Below are 14918 nucleotides of genomic sequence, written 5' to 3' on the forward strand. Positions count from 1 at the left end.
ATGTACACTACGATGAATTTTAGCAACAGCGATCCTTAATGAATCGGGCCCTGTGAACGGTTGTCGCCCAGGTCTATGCACTGAACGATAATGGATCACGCCAGTTGTTTGGGCTGCTGGTTTGTATGATTGCCGCGCAGTGTATGGCCAGCTGTAGTCAGACATCGTCATATTCCCAAACAGAACTGCTATTCCAGAGCGGTAGGAACAAAACGGGTTCCGGGCGGAGATGATTCAGCTCTGTCTGTCTGCAACAATTCTGATGACATCCTCAAATGTTGTTATAATATAATGAAAGAATGTACAGTAGGATCACCTCCGTTTCCGCCATTTTTTAAAGTCTAATTCTACCAGTAAATTATATTTCACTGGAAACTAGTTAAAAACTTTCATTTCCAGAAAGAAACAATATGGGCTCATTGAAAAATATAGTATCAATAAAACTCGTGTTGTAACCCACATCAACCAATCAGATTTTAACATTTATTAGTCTGTCTTCAATAAATGGATGAAAGCTGATACCTGATTTGTTGCAATTAGTTACAGCAAGTGAAGACCTTTTGCACCATGTTAGTTATACCCCTTTTCCTACAAACAGCCAGGTCCAACCTGGATTTTTTAACACGGTTTCAAACCCTGTTCACACCGCAGGCTGGACCCTTTGCAGGCGCTTGGAGATTACATCATCTAAAAGCGACAGTAATAGGGCTCTCCGCTACGGGACAGATACCACGGGTCACTCATCCACATCACACCGCGGCCTACCCAGGTCAGTGCCGGGTTCTACCCTGGTAGCTACCAGGGTCAGATTCCCAGGTAACACAACCTGGGTTGACTCTTTCACACCAAACCTGAATCCGAGTTGCCCCGGCAATAACACGGGTTACAAGTTTGGTAGAAGAGGGGTATAAATTAGCCTCATATTTTAGCATTGTCTACTGCTCGGTAAGAACAATACTTTTCTTGTTCATGACATACATACACACACACACATATACACACACATACACACACACTTACACACTTACATACACGCACACACTTACACACACATATACACTTACATACACGCACACACATACACACACTTACACACACACATACACATATACACACACATACACGCACACACATATGTATGTGTGTACACATATACACACACACACACATACATATACACACTTACATACACACACACTTACACACATATGTATGTGTGTACACATATACACACACACACTTACATACACACACACCGTGCGCCGCAGTACCTGTGTTGTATCCTCTGCCGAGAGCCGGCCAGGGTCGGTGATTTTTCCACAGATTTCCAAGGTACCAGTCACTCTGATTCTCCACCAGGCCCAGAACTTGCTGTCCTGAAAGCAAGAAAGTACAGTATGTAGTGTTACCGTGTTATCTGTATGTTACTGCTGAATAACCACCAGATAATGCTGGAAATATCTGATGTCGCCGTTATACATATTATCTTGGATTTGCAATGTACAGTACATCTGGATAAGGGGTGTTCTCTCTAAACACAATTTTAATAATTAGGAACCGAGAATCATTGGACCTGATTCAGAACCGCCACCAAGGCTGATGTTCACGTCGTTGAGAGATTTTTTTTGAATTTGCGTGTGTGCAAAAATACCTGAAAACTTCTACGGCACAAGCGACTAAAGAAGCATAAGTCAGCATTCCAGCGCCTACGGACGATGACAGCGGGCGCCTCAGTCCTTCACCACATTCACACGCATGGATGTGCACCAGGCTTTGTAGTGGCATTTGCATGAAGTCGCAGACTGGAGTCCGCCAATAAGGTTTGCGTCATGCGCTCCTACGTCCAAATCTGAATCAGGCCCATTGTTTATTGTGCTGGGTGAGCGCCATGTCACCAGGGACCGCACATGTCTGTCATTTCACTACTCCATGTCGATTTGAGTCACTATTTTACCATACTGATACATGCTTATTCTTTCTGTTTTTCAAAGTACCGAGGCTTTGCATGTAAAAAAGCCTACTTATTCTCTGCTGCAAAAATGAGAAGACAGGAGGAATGTGAACTGAGGACTGCGAACAGGAGGAATGTGAACTGAGGACTGCGAACAGGAGGAATGTGAACTGGAGGAATGTGAACTGGAGCACTGCGGACAGGGGAAATGTGAACTGGAGCACTGAGAGCAGGAGGAATGTGAACTGGAAGACTGAGAGCAGGAGGAATGTGAACTGGAGGACTGCGAATAGGAGGAATGTGAACTGGAGGACTGCGTACAGGAGGAATGTGAACTGGAGGACTGCGTACAGGAGGACTGAGAAAAGGAGGAATGTGAACTTGAGGACTGCGTACAGGAGGAATGTGAACTGGAGGACTGCGTACAGGAGGAATGTGAACTGAGGACTGCGAACAGGAGGAATGTGAACTGGAGGAATGTGAACTGGAGCACTGCGGACAGGGGAAATGTGAACTGGAGCACTGAGAGCAGGAGGAATGTGAACTGGAAGACTGAGAGCAGGAGGAATGTGAACTGGAGGACTGCGAATAGGAGGAATGTGAACTGGAGGACTGCGTACAGGAGGAATGTGAACTGGAGGACTGCGTACAGGAGGACTGAGAAAAGGAGGAATGTGAACTTGAGGACTGCGTACAGGAGGAATGTGAACTGGAGGACTGCGTACAGGAGGACTGAGAAAAGGAGGAATGTGAACTGGAGGACTGAGATCAGGAGGAATGTGAACTGGAGGACTGAGAGCAAGAGGAATGGGAACTGGAGGACTGCGAACACCAGGAATGTGAACTGGAGGACTGCGTACAGGAGGAATGTGAACTGGACGACTGCGTACAGGAGGAATGTGAACTGGAGCACTGCGAACAGGAGAAATGTGAACAGGAGGAATGTGAAAAAGAGGGATGTGAACTGGAGGACTGCGGACAAGACGAATGTGAACAGGAGGAATGTGAACTGGAGGACTGAGAGCAGGAGGAATGTGAACTGAGGACTGTAAACAGGAGGAATGTGAACTGAGGACTGCATACAGGAGGAATGTGAACTGAGGACTGCAAACAGGAGGAATGTGAACTGAGGACTGCGAACGGGAGGAATGTGAATTGATGACTGCATACAGGAGGAATGTGAACTGAGGACTGAGAGCAGGAGGAATGTGAACTGAGGACTGCATACAGGAGGAATGTGAACTGAGGACTGCATACAGGAGGAATGTGAACTGAGGACTGCATACAGAAGGAATGTGAACTGAGGACTGCGAACAGGAGGAATGTGAACTGGAGGACTGCGAACAGGAGGAATGTGAACTGGAGGACTGTGAACAGGAGGAATGTGAACTGGAGGACTGCGGACAGGAGGAATGTGAACTGGAGGACCATGAACAGGAGGAATGTGAACTGGAGGACTGCGAACAGGAGGAATGTGAACTGGAGGACTGCAAACAGGAGGAAAGTGAACTGAGGACTGCGAACAGGAGGAATGTGAACTGAGGACTGCATACAGGAGGAATGTGAACTGAGGACTGCGAACAGGAGGAATGTGAACTGAGGACTGCGAACAGGAGGAATGTGAACTGAGGACTGTGAACAGGAGGAATGTGAACTGAGGACTGCAAACAGGAGGAATGTGAACTGAGGACTGCGGACAGGAGGAATGTGAACTGGAGGACTAAGAAAAGGAGGAATGTGAACTGGAGGACTGAGAGCAGGAGGAATGTGAACTGGAGCACTACAAACAGGAGGAATGGGAACTGGAGCACTGCGAACAGGAGGAATGTGAACTGGAGGACTGCAAACAGGAGGAATGTGAACTGGAGGACTGCAAACAGGAGGAATGTGAACTGAGGACTGCAAAAATGAGGAATGTGAACTGGAGGACTGCAAATATAAGGAATGTGAAGTGGAGAACTGCAAACAGGAGAATTGTGAACTGGAGGAATGTGAACTGGAGCACTGTGGACAGGAAGAATGTGAGCTGGAGGACTGCGGACAGGAGGAATGTGAACTGGAGGACTGATAAAAGGAGGAATGTGAACTGGAGGACTGAGAGCAGGAGGAATGTGAACTGGAGGACTACAAACAGGAGGAATGTGAACTGGAGGACTGCGAACAGGAGGAATGTGAACTGGAGGACCATGAACAGGAGGAAGTTGAACTGGAGGACTGCGAACAGGAGGAATGTGAACTGGAGGACTGCAAACAGGAGGAAAGTGAACTGAGGACTGCGAACAGGAGGAATGTGAACTGAGGACTGCATACAGGAGGTATGTGAACTGAGGACTGCGAACAGGAGGAATGTGAACTGAGGACTGCGAACAGGAGGAATGTGAACTGAGGACTGGGAACAGGAGGAATGTGAACTGAGGACTGCAAACAGGAGGAATGTGAACTGAGGACTGCGGACAGGAGGAATGTGAACTGGAGGACTAAGAAAAGGAGGAATGTGAACTGGAGGACTGAGAGCAGGAGGAATGTGAATGGGAGGACTACAAACAGGAGGAATGGGAACTGGAGCACTGCGAACAGGAGGAATGTGAACTGGGGGACTGCAAACAGGAGGAATGTGAACTGGAGGACTGCAAACAGGAGGAATGTGAACTGAGGACTGCAAAAATGAGGAATGTGAACTGGAGGACTGCAAATATAAGGAATGTGAAGTGGAGAACTGCAAACAGGAGAATTGTGAACTGGAGGAATGTGAACTGGAGCACTGTGGACAGGAAGAATGTGAGCTGGAGGACTGCGGACAGGAGGAATGTGAACTGGAGGACTGAGAAAAGGAGGAATGTGAACTGGAGGACTGAGAGCAGGAGGAATGTGAACTGGAGGACTACAAACAGGAGGAATGTGAACTGGAGGACTACAAACAGGAGGAATGTGAACGTGAAAACATTTAGCTTTTGCACAAGAGAACCATTTTCCCATGCAGAATGGGGAATGAAATAGGTCTATAAATGTTAATAGTTTTATGGTTTTACAGAAAATAATGAAGAAACAGGAAAAAAATCAGGCCCATATATTGTCATCGGCCCTAAGAACCCTTATGTACAAGAAACCCTGCATGTTCACACTGGTCAACACAACTTGCTGTCTCATAAACAAAACGTTGGGAGATAATCTTTTTGAACCTATTGATATGCTAAATGAGTCTCTTAACACACTGTGGCCTAAGGCACTTGTCTTAATTGCTTTGACTGTCAGTTGGCTGTTCTTCTAAACCCAATAATATTACCCATTACCGCTGCAGGACAAATGGGTTCAACTTCTAATGTGTTTAATTAATGCATCAACTAGAGGATATCAACACTGTCCACTTCCCGTTGCATCTATCATAAGCAACATGGCATAGAATAAATGAATTGTGTGTATATATATATATATATATATATATACACAAACACACAAATAATATATATATATATACACTGTATATATCTATGCACACACACATTTACAAATTTCTATACAATAAATGGAGGTTTGTACAGTAATTCAATGTTGTAATATATTATAATTATTTTTATGCAACTCCCCAGTTAAATAGTCCCAAACACCAAAATGCATCAATCCTCTGACACCACCAGTTTTCGGAGGTTTGGCTGCATTTTTAGTCATAGTAAATAGGCCCCTCAGACTGTAAATAACCAGGATCACTGCTATTAGCAGCAGAATGCCTCCATATATGTCATGTATGGGGCACTACAACCCGCTCCATAAAAAGGCGACTTTGCTTTGTATCAGCATGGGCGAGAGCGCTCCCTGCACTGTACATCATGTCGCCTCCTTTTACCTTCGACGCGGTGATATGTACGTTGGAGATACCCAGCAATTCCCTTTATGTGCTCCCTGTCACACTCTCCCTGGTAAACAAGTTTATTTAGTTTAAACACTGCCTGTGATCCGTCTGTCCGTGGCCATTAGATTAACGAGGAGCGATGGTACCCAGCATGCTCTGCACCGTATTCAGCAGCACCAATTCCCGGCATTGCTGGGATGAGTTATTCTCATCTCCGCTACCTGTCGCCCCTAATGCTGTCCTGCTCGTCTGACTTTGTCCGTAACCTTCACAACTTCACTTTCTGGTGGAGTTTATTTCGTTTAAACGTGGAGACACTCTGTTGTACAATGGAAGCGCATGTCCCATATAATCGCTCCTGATTTATTAATTCCAATTTGTTTTTACAGTGTTCTACTCTTTCATTTCCTTACAACCTGATTGTGAGAAATTATATTGTGCCATGTTAATTTACTGCCTTATCTTTTTTATCGAAAGCTCCAAGCCGTAGATATTGCCCACAGGGACGTGCGGTGAGGTCAATGGCTGGGGAGACACACATGGAGATGGGTCCGAGTGCTGGGAGCCTGTCTCACCCCCTACTCACTGTAACTCTCCCCTCACTATACTAAGCTGCAGTGTCCACTGATTCTCCTACCTGTATCACTGTCTCTTCTCTTGCTGTTGCTGAGGTACGATCTCTAAACACTGCAGTGCACTTCCCGGTCACATGACACATCCAAGTTTTCCAACAGTGCTCAAGGCATGCCCTCCATAAGCAGAGGCATGCCTCTATTAGCACCCTTTCTGTGCAGCTTACCGCCCGCGGTGTGTCCCCGCCCCCAGCTCTGCAAGCTGTATCTGACTATACAGAAGTGAGGCCGAGCTGTTGCTGCCTCTGCAGTCTCATGAAGCTCCACAAAGCTGGCGAGTGTTAAATATAAGAATGATTACAATGAACAAAGATCTTTTTTGTATTATTCTAATAATTTTTATATCAAATCTCAGGAGTATGACAGGGGAGGCACTGCCTTCCCTGCCTACTCTGACTGCACGTCCCTAGTTACCCACGAGATGGTACTTTGATACTGTATCTCATCATCACCAAGATGTCTCTACTTCCTTCTCAGGCCATACTGTCCTTCAGAATACTGGGAAATATATGGCACTGGGAAAGCACATCGAATAGTGGTGGCATCGATGATTAGTCACTGAGCCTGTGTAGTGAAGCCCATAGGGGGCTGTGCTGTGGCCACTTCTCCCTGGTTTCCGTAACAGGATGGTCGTAATCAGCCATTGGATGAGTCATGGGAAACAGGCATGGAACAAACATTTTCATCGAATCATAAACATCGATGTTTGCAAACCATCGGTTTCTGATGGCCATCCCTAAACTGGGTACACACTATATGATGTATCACATGGTATATTGTTCCGACAAAGAATCGTAACAATATATCGTACACATCATATAGTGTGTACCCCCAATTCGTCATCCACATCAGATGGGACGATTCAATGAACGACACGGTGTGGTTACAGGCAGCATGTAACGATACACCGCGCCATTGTGCGCCAGATCCTGCAGTGTGTATGGCGCACGCGATGTATCATCACATCGGTCGCTGCATCGTATGGTGTGTACCCAGTTTTCGTCAGAGGTGCTCATCGTACAGTAACAGCGGTTGCCTGGTAACAATAGATTAGTATAAAAATAGATTTAATGATAGGTTGCTGATAGAGCTGCTCAAATTACTAAACCGGTTAGTTTGAGAGTTTTGGAATTGTTCACAGAATGATTGCGCCCCTGATTACTGCGCGTGTTCTGCTCCCAGATAAACAATATATGTTAAACTATACTGTAAATGTGTGTTTGAATTTAAATTGCATTACGTTCAATGAATAAAAATGAAGTTACCTTTTAAATGATTTGTCATACGTACAGCGACTATCACTGTGTACCTGCTCACAGAACACCAATGACAATACTACAGTATACGATGTTAGCATTAAAACTGGAGCAAGCTGTTGTCTGTGCCGTAACTAGGGTGTGCCACCAATGCCGCCGCACAGGGTGCAGGGCAGTGTGGACGGTACCGTCGCTGACCCACGGCCCCTGCTTCTGGCTGGCAGGGTCTCTGGAACGCATCTCAGTTGCTTCTGGCCGATGGCTGAGTGGGTGTTACTGGTTGTCAAACATGGTCAGCAATGGGGCCTTCCCACGTAATGAGGAGCATCTCATGGGCATGCCGTGGCCGTGTCACTATTCTGCGTTGTGGGTGGGCAGAGTGCTCGCCATCTTCATTCGCATCTTCTCCTACAGGTTACTCAGGATGGTCGTGTTTTCACGCTGCTGGTGGCCAGTGAAATTGCGTCGGAAGACGCAGACACTGGCTTCGGCAAGTGTCTGCCCCGTTTTCTGGGATGCAGGTTATTGTTGCCCCTTTTTCTGCCCCCAACTCACTTAGGGGACACTGCAACCGTCGTTGCAGTCACCGTTTGGTATAAGCGCAGTACAGATCCTTAGCATTCGCCGATAGGCAACCATTGAAGCTGTACGCAAACCATCAGGCCCCATGTACGACTCAGAATCACTCCCTAACCTAGAATATGTATGGTCATTAAGTTCTTACCCCGTCTCTCAAACGCCTCCTCCAGTTATTTTTATTTGGGGGTTAAAGAGGGGGCGAGTGTAAAGGCTGCCGTCGTTCTAACCACCCCACGTCCCGTCCCAGACACATATAAATGACCAACAAAACAGTAAAACAAATGAGAGCTTTTAAGGTCCCCCCTAATTCACCCACATGTAGACCGCTCTCCCTTATTATCTGGCAGCAGACGTGAGTATACAAACCCGTTTCAAGTGTTTTTTTCTCTTTCTCTTTTTGTATATATTTATTTCCTATAATATTTTTTGTTGCTTTATCCATTGTTAAGAGAATGGAGCAGCATTAATTTGCGATCACACGTACCGTACTTTAACAAGAGCGAATATTCTCTCCAACAATGGTAAGCCCTAGCAAAAAAAAAATAAAAATGACGGTATAAAGTACGGGGGCGCTGAGCTATAATTTTACATGAAAAGCTGCTGGCTATGTAATTTGTTAAAATGCAGTAAATTGATAATACAATGGCATCGCATGGCACTCTATTACTGCGGATTCTATTCTATTATCCAGGAAAAAAAGCTTTCGCTCCGGATTCCACATTTTCCCGGAGACGATAACAAGTGAGAGAGAACTTCAGAGATAATTGAATAAATGATAATGCGGAATATTACAGGGTACCGCCATTAATGTGGGGAGACAATGCTGCTCCTGAAACAGCCAATAGCAGTGTTACATTTTGGGCCGCTAGAAACTGCTTACGAGAAAGTTCCATTTGTTTTCTCAATTGATGATAAAATGTCTTGAAAACAATTTAATTTTTTTAATCATTTTCCTGCTACCTTTTGGCTGAAATACATCATTTAAGAGTAACAATAAATCACAGATAATCGTATCATCAATAAAGGGAAATAAAACGAAGCTAATGGTGTAGCTGGATATCTCTGCAGTGCCATTTTAAAATGGCCAGCAAAAAAAATGGTGTCTGCGCCATCGACTTGCGCCAAGAAGAGTAGCTTTGTGCTGCTTGATAGTGTGCAATGCATATCGCAAGTAAAACCTTGGGCCTGATTCAGACCCACTCGCGAGCGGCTGTCCGCTCGCAAGTGGGTCGATGTTATGGACTGAGCATGCGCACGACGGAGGGAGCTCCGTCGTGCGCATGCGCCAGACGCGATGAGCGAAGGAAAGTCACGACCATCGCGGCCATCACAATGCACGCTCGTATAGCCTGTGGGTGGTGACCCACAGCTATACGAGCGTCCAGGAGGACGCTCCATGAAAATGGAGCCCGGCCCTCATTCAGAGCGTGCGCTCTGCTCAGAGCGTACGGCTCTGAATGAGGGCCCTTGTCCACAAATGTTAATTAAATGCTCTCTGGTGGTTCCACTGATATTCTGTACTCACTCCTATAGGAAATTATCAGGAGCGGGGTGAGTCTGGCATTTGTACGCCACTCTCCGTGCCCGTGATGACGACCTGTTGCCCTCACATGGCTGGCAGTGCTGGTTGCAATCTTGTAATGATGAGGGCGAAGGGGGGGTGGGCATAACAGCTTTATTATGGTATCAGGATTTGTGCATAGGTCTACAGAACAACCATCATTATCCTTCATTTTTAGCCTAATTTTAGGGTGTCACAGGGGATCCGCAGCGCCTTACAAAGTGCATATACAGGTACAGTGCATACATAACAAGACATAGGGGCATATTCAATTGGTGGCGGGAATATCAAAATCCTGCACTTGCGAGCTGTTTCCTGCACCTGCGAGCTGTTTACTGCACCTGCGAGCTGTTTCCTGCACCTGTGAGCTATTTCCTGCAGGTGCGGGAGTTTTGCTATTCAATTAGGTGCTCATGTTTTCCTATTTTGAACGCGGGAGGTTTTTTTTTGCGCACCTCCAGAGCACGACAATTTTAGGAAAAATGGTTGGGAAATGCTCTGGGACCCCGGCAGCACCCCTCCTAATGACTAATTAAGCAATTGGATGTTTCCAATTAGCTTAGTCAGTAATACTCACCTTCTGTAGTGCTGTCTTCTGCATCCAGTGTTGGGACCCGGTCTCCTGCAGCAGCTGTGAGTGTGTCAGTGTTTGTAAGTCTGTATGAGTGAGTGTGTGTGTATGAGTGTTGTGTGTGTGTCCCCCTCAGTGTCTGTGTGGCCCCCGTAATGGGCGCTGGGAGAACTACATCTCCCAGCAGCCCTTGTGCCTCACTGCAACCCCTGGGACTCCCAGCAGCCCCCTCTCCAGTGAGAAGATGGAGGGGAGGCCACCGGGAGCTGCGGAGACCACCGGAGACCCCTGGCCAGGTAAGTGGAGAATTATTTATTTTATTTTTTCAAGCGGCGCAGGGTTTTCAGAGCTGAAAATTGGATACCGTGGGTATCGGGAGCGCGCATACCAGCGGTAATCCAAAATTGGGCGCAAGATTTTTTACTCACTAAACCTCGCGCCCAATTGAATATGCCCCTATGTGTCATACAACTTCCCTGTTTAGATTTGATGCAGGGGTGTATTTATAATGGGTGCAGGGTGTGTGGTGCCCCGCACCGCACACCCTGCACCCATACTTTTTTTTTTATACTTACCTCATACTTGCCTACCCTCCCGATTTGACCGGGAGCCTCCCGAAAATCGGGTGCCGCTCCCGGCCTCCCGGGAAGGCAGGCAAGTCTCCCGACCTCCGGCGACGTGCCTGCACCCCGTGTAGTTGTAAGTATAAGGCCCGGCAGCGGGGGTGGGCCAGTGCCGCGATTCGTGCTGAATCACGTCATCGTGGCTCCGCCCCCTGCTCCACAATGCCATTAATATCGGCATTGCGAAGAGGGGGCGGAGCCACGATGATGCAATTGCGCTGTCACGCCCTCATGCTCCACCCCCAATGACGAGTCATTGCCGGGTGCCGCCCCCTTTGACCACGCCACGCCCCCCTGCTCTGTAATCCCGACAGCTCCCTCCCGGAAGGAGGGAGCAAAATGTCGGCAAGTCTGACTTACCTCTCTGAAGTCCCATGGAGTTGCGCTACACAAAACGCCGGGGAAATGGCAGCATCGGCCATTTTCCTTGTGCTTTGCTCATGCGCAGTAGGAAATCACCGGGAGAATAGCTGCCGTGCCATTTTACCAGTGTCCCACTCTACTGCCCGGAGTCTACTGCTGCTGTCAGTTCGCTGATGTCAGCCGGGGAGAGAGGAGGGGGCTCCAGGCGAGGAGTGAACACGGGCCCCCTCCTACGCCTCTGAATGCATCATAAAGTCGCACAAGCTACACCTTATTGCCCCTGTATCTCGCAGATACAATAAGTTGGCAGGCATAATAAACAGCCAATAATCAAACAAGTATATCTGAGACTAATGGCTGCCTGACAAACAAGTACTGTAGTGTGAAGTAATACAGAACTGCCGCATGGTGAAGTTTGTTTCTTTATACGTTTTCAGGAAATGTCACTGTCACCTTTTAATAAACATTTTTATTATCGGGCTCATGACCTTTAAATGTCTCTATAATAAAATAGCTGTAGAGCTGGTTCATTTTATAAATTTACATTTTACAAGACTAAATTTTCTCCCAATGGGCTCCATTTACCATACAGAGAAAACACGTGTGTTCCTGCAGAAGATAAGGCTTTATCTATCAACGGGCCAACGCTAGCGTTGACTCTCTAGGGTTCTCCAGCGGTGGCTTTCTCATGCAAGAGCAGGGTGGATCCTATTTCACAAGTATCAGGAGGGTAAGTATACGTCACAATCATTCTTCTGCTTTCGCCATTAGAGAATAGAAGCATTATATTGTATATATGTAGTTTGTACACTTTATAGCTTTTACTACTACCACTGCGAGAGCCACATCTCCAGGAGTAACCAAGGTCATACTTGTCTACCCTTCCGATTCGGCCGGTAGCCTCCGGAAAATCTGTACTACTACTAATCATGTACTACTGTTCTCTCCTGGTGTAACCGAGGCACATATACTACTATTCTCTCCTGGTGTAACCCAGGCACATACTGTATACTACTGTTCTCTCCTGATGTAACCCAGACACATATACTACTGTTCTCTCCTGGTGTAACCCAGGCACATATACTACTGTTCTCTCCTGGTGTAACCAAGGCACATATACTACTATTCTCTCTTGGTGTAACCCAGGCACATACTGTATACTACTGTTCTCTCCTGGTGTAACCCAGACACATATACTACTGTTCTCTCCTGGTGTAACCCAGGCACATATACTACTGTTCTCTCCTGGTGTAACCCAGACACATATACTACTGTTCTCTCCTGGTGTAAGCCAGGCACATATACTACTGTTCTCTCCTGGTGTAAACCAGGCACATATACTACTGTTCTCTCCTGGTGTAACCCAGGCACATATACTACTGTTCTCTCCTGGTGTAACCTAGGCACATATACTACTGTTCTCTCCTGGTGCACCCAGGCACATATACTACTGTTCTCTCCTGGTGTAACCCAGGCACATACTGTATACTACTGTTCTCTCCTGGTGTAACCCAGGCACATATACTACTGTTCTCTCCTGGTGTAACCCAGGCACATATACTATTGTTCTCTCCTGGTGTAACCGAGGCACATATGCTACTATTCTCTCTTGGTGTAACCCAGGCACATACTGTATACTACTGCTCTCTCCTGGTGTAACCCAGACACATATACTACTGTTCTCTCCTGGTGTAACCCAGGCACATATACTACTGTTCTCTCCTGGTGTAACCCAGGTACATATACTACCGTTCTCTCCTGGTGTAACCCAGGTACATATACTACCGTTCTCTCCTGGTGTAACCCAGGCGCATATACTACTGTTCTCTCCTGGTGTAACCCAGGCGCATATATTACTGTTCTCTCCTGGTGTAACCCAGGCATATACTACTGTTCTCTCCTAGTGTAACCCAAGCGCATATACTACTGTTCTCTACAGGTGTAACCCAGGCACATATACTACTGTTTTCTCCTGGTGTAACCCAGGCACATGTACTACTGTTCTCTCCTGATGTAACCCAGCCACATATACTACTATTCTCTCCTGGTGTAACCCAGGCACATACTGTATACTACTGTTCTCTCCTGGTGTAACCCAGGCACATATACTACTGTTCTCTCCTGGTGTAACCCAGGCACATAAACTACTGTACTCTCCTTGTGTAACCCAGGCACATATACTACTGTACTCTCCTGGTATAACCCAGGCACATATACTACTGTTCTCTCCTGGTGTAACCCAGGCGCATATACTACTGTTCTCTCCTGGTGTAACCCAGGCACATACTGTATACTACTGTTCTCTCCTGGTGTAACCCAGGCACATATACTACTGTTCTCTCTGGGTGTAACCCAGGCACATATACTACTATTCTCTCTTGGTGTAACCCAGGCACATACTGTATACTACTGTTCTCTCCTGGTGTAACCCAGACACATATACTACTGTTCTCTCCTGGTGTAACCCAGGCACATATACTACTGTTCTCTCCTGGTGTAACCCAGGCACATATACTACTGTTCTCTCCTGGTGTAACCCAGGTACATATACTACCGTTCTCTCTTGGTGTAACCCAGGTACATATACTACCGTTCTCTCCTGGTGTAACCCAGGCGCATATACTACTGTTCTCTCCTGGTGTAACCCAGGCGCATATATTACTGTTCTCTCCTGGTGTAACCCAGGCATATACTACTGTTCTCTCCTAGTGTAACCCAGGCACATATACTACTGTTCTCTCCTGGTGTAACCCAGGCACATGTACTACTGTTCTCTCCTGGTGTAACCCAGCCACATATACTACTATTCTCTCCTGGTGTAACCCAGGCACATACTGTATTCTACTGTTCTCTCCTGGTGTAACCCAGGCACATATACTACTGTTCTCTCCTGGTGTAACCCAGGCACATATATACTGTACTCTCCTGGTGTAACCCAGGCACATATACTACTGTTCTCTCCTGGTGTAACCCAGGCGCATATACTACTGTTCTCTCCTGGTGTAACCAAGGCGCATATAATACTGTTCTCTCCTGGTGTAACCCAGGCGCATATACTACTGTTTTCTCCTGGTGTAACCCAGGCACATATACTACTGTACTCTCCTGGTATAACCCAGGCACATATACTACTGTTCTCTCCTGGTGTAACCCAGGCGCATATACTACTGTTCTCTCCTGGTGTAACCCAGGCACATATAATACTGTTCCCTCCTGGAGTAACCCAGGCGCATACACTACTGCTCTCTCCTGGTGTAACCCAGGCGCATATACTACTGTTCTCTCCTGGTGTAACCCAGGCGCATATACTACTGTTCTCTCCTGGTGTAACCCAGGCACATACACTACTGTTGTCTCTTGGTGTAACCCAGGCACATACACTACCGTTCTCTCCTGGTGTAACCCAGGCACATATACTACCGTTCTCTCCTGGTGTAACCCAGGTACATATACTACCGTTCTCTCCTGGTGTAACCCAGGCGCATATACTACTGTTCTCTCCTGGTGTAACCCAGGCGCATATATTACTGTTCTC

General features: G+C 46.7%; 1 protein-coding gene across 4 annotated transcripts in view; it reads right to left on the reverse strand.

Annotated features, from left to right (window-relative positions):
• The window catches only part of LARGE1 (LARGE xylosyl- and glucuronyltransferase 1), a 469066-nt gene that overhangs the window by 74746 nt on the left and 379402 nt on the right, over positions 1–14918 (reverse strand). For all 4 annotated transcript variants that reach the window (XM_088459224.1, XM_088459227.1, XM_088459226.1 and 1 more), the window contains exon 7: positions 1272–1376. In XM_088459224.1, the coding sequence (XP_088315350.1) occupies positions 1272–1376 (105 nt within the window). The remainder of the gene's footprint in view (positions 1–1271; positions 1377–14918) is intronic.

The sequence above is a fragment of the Taudactylus pleione genome, unplaced genomic scaffold, assembly GCF_031769625.1.
Source record: "Taudactylus pleione unplaced genomic scaffold, aTauple2 ptg000903l, whole genome shotgun sequence".
NCBI classification, from domain to species: Eukaryota; Metazoa; Chordata; class Amphibia; order Anura; family Myobatrachidae; genus Taudactylus; species Taudactylus pleione.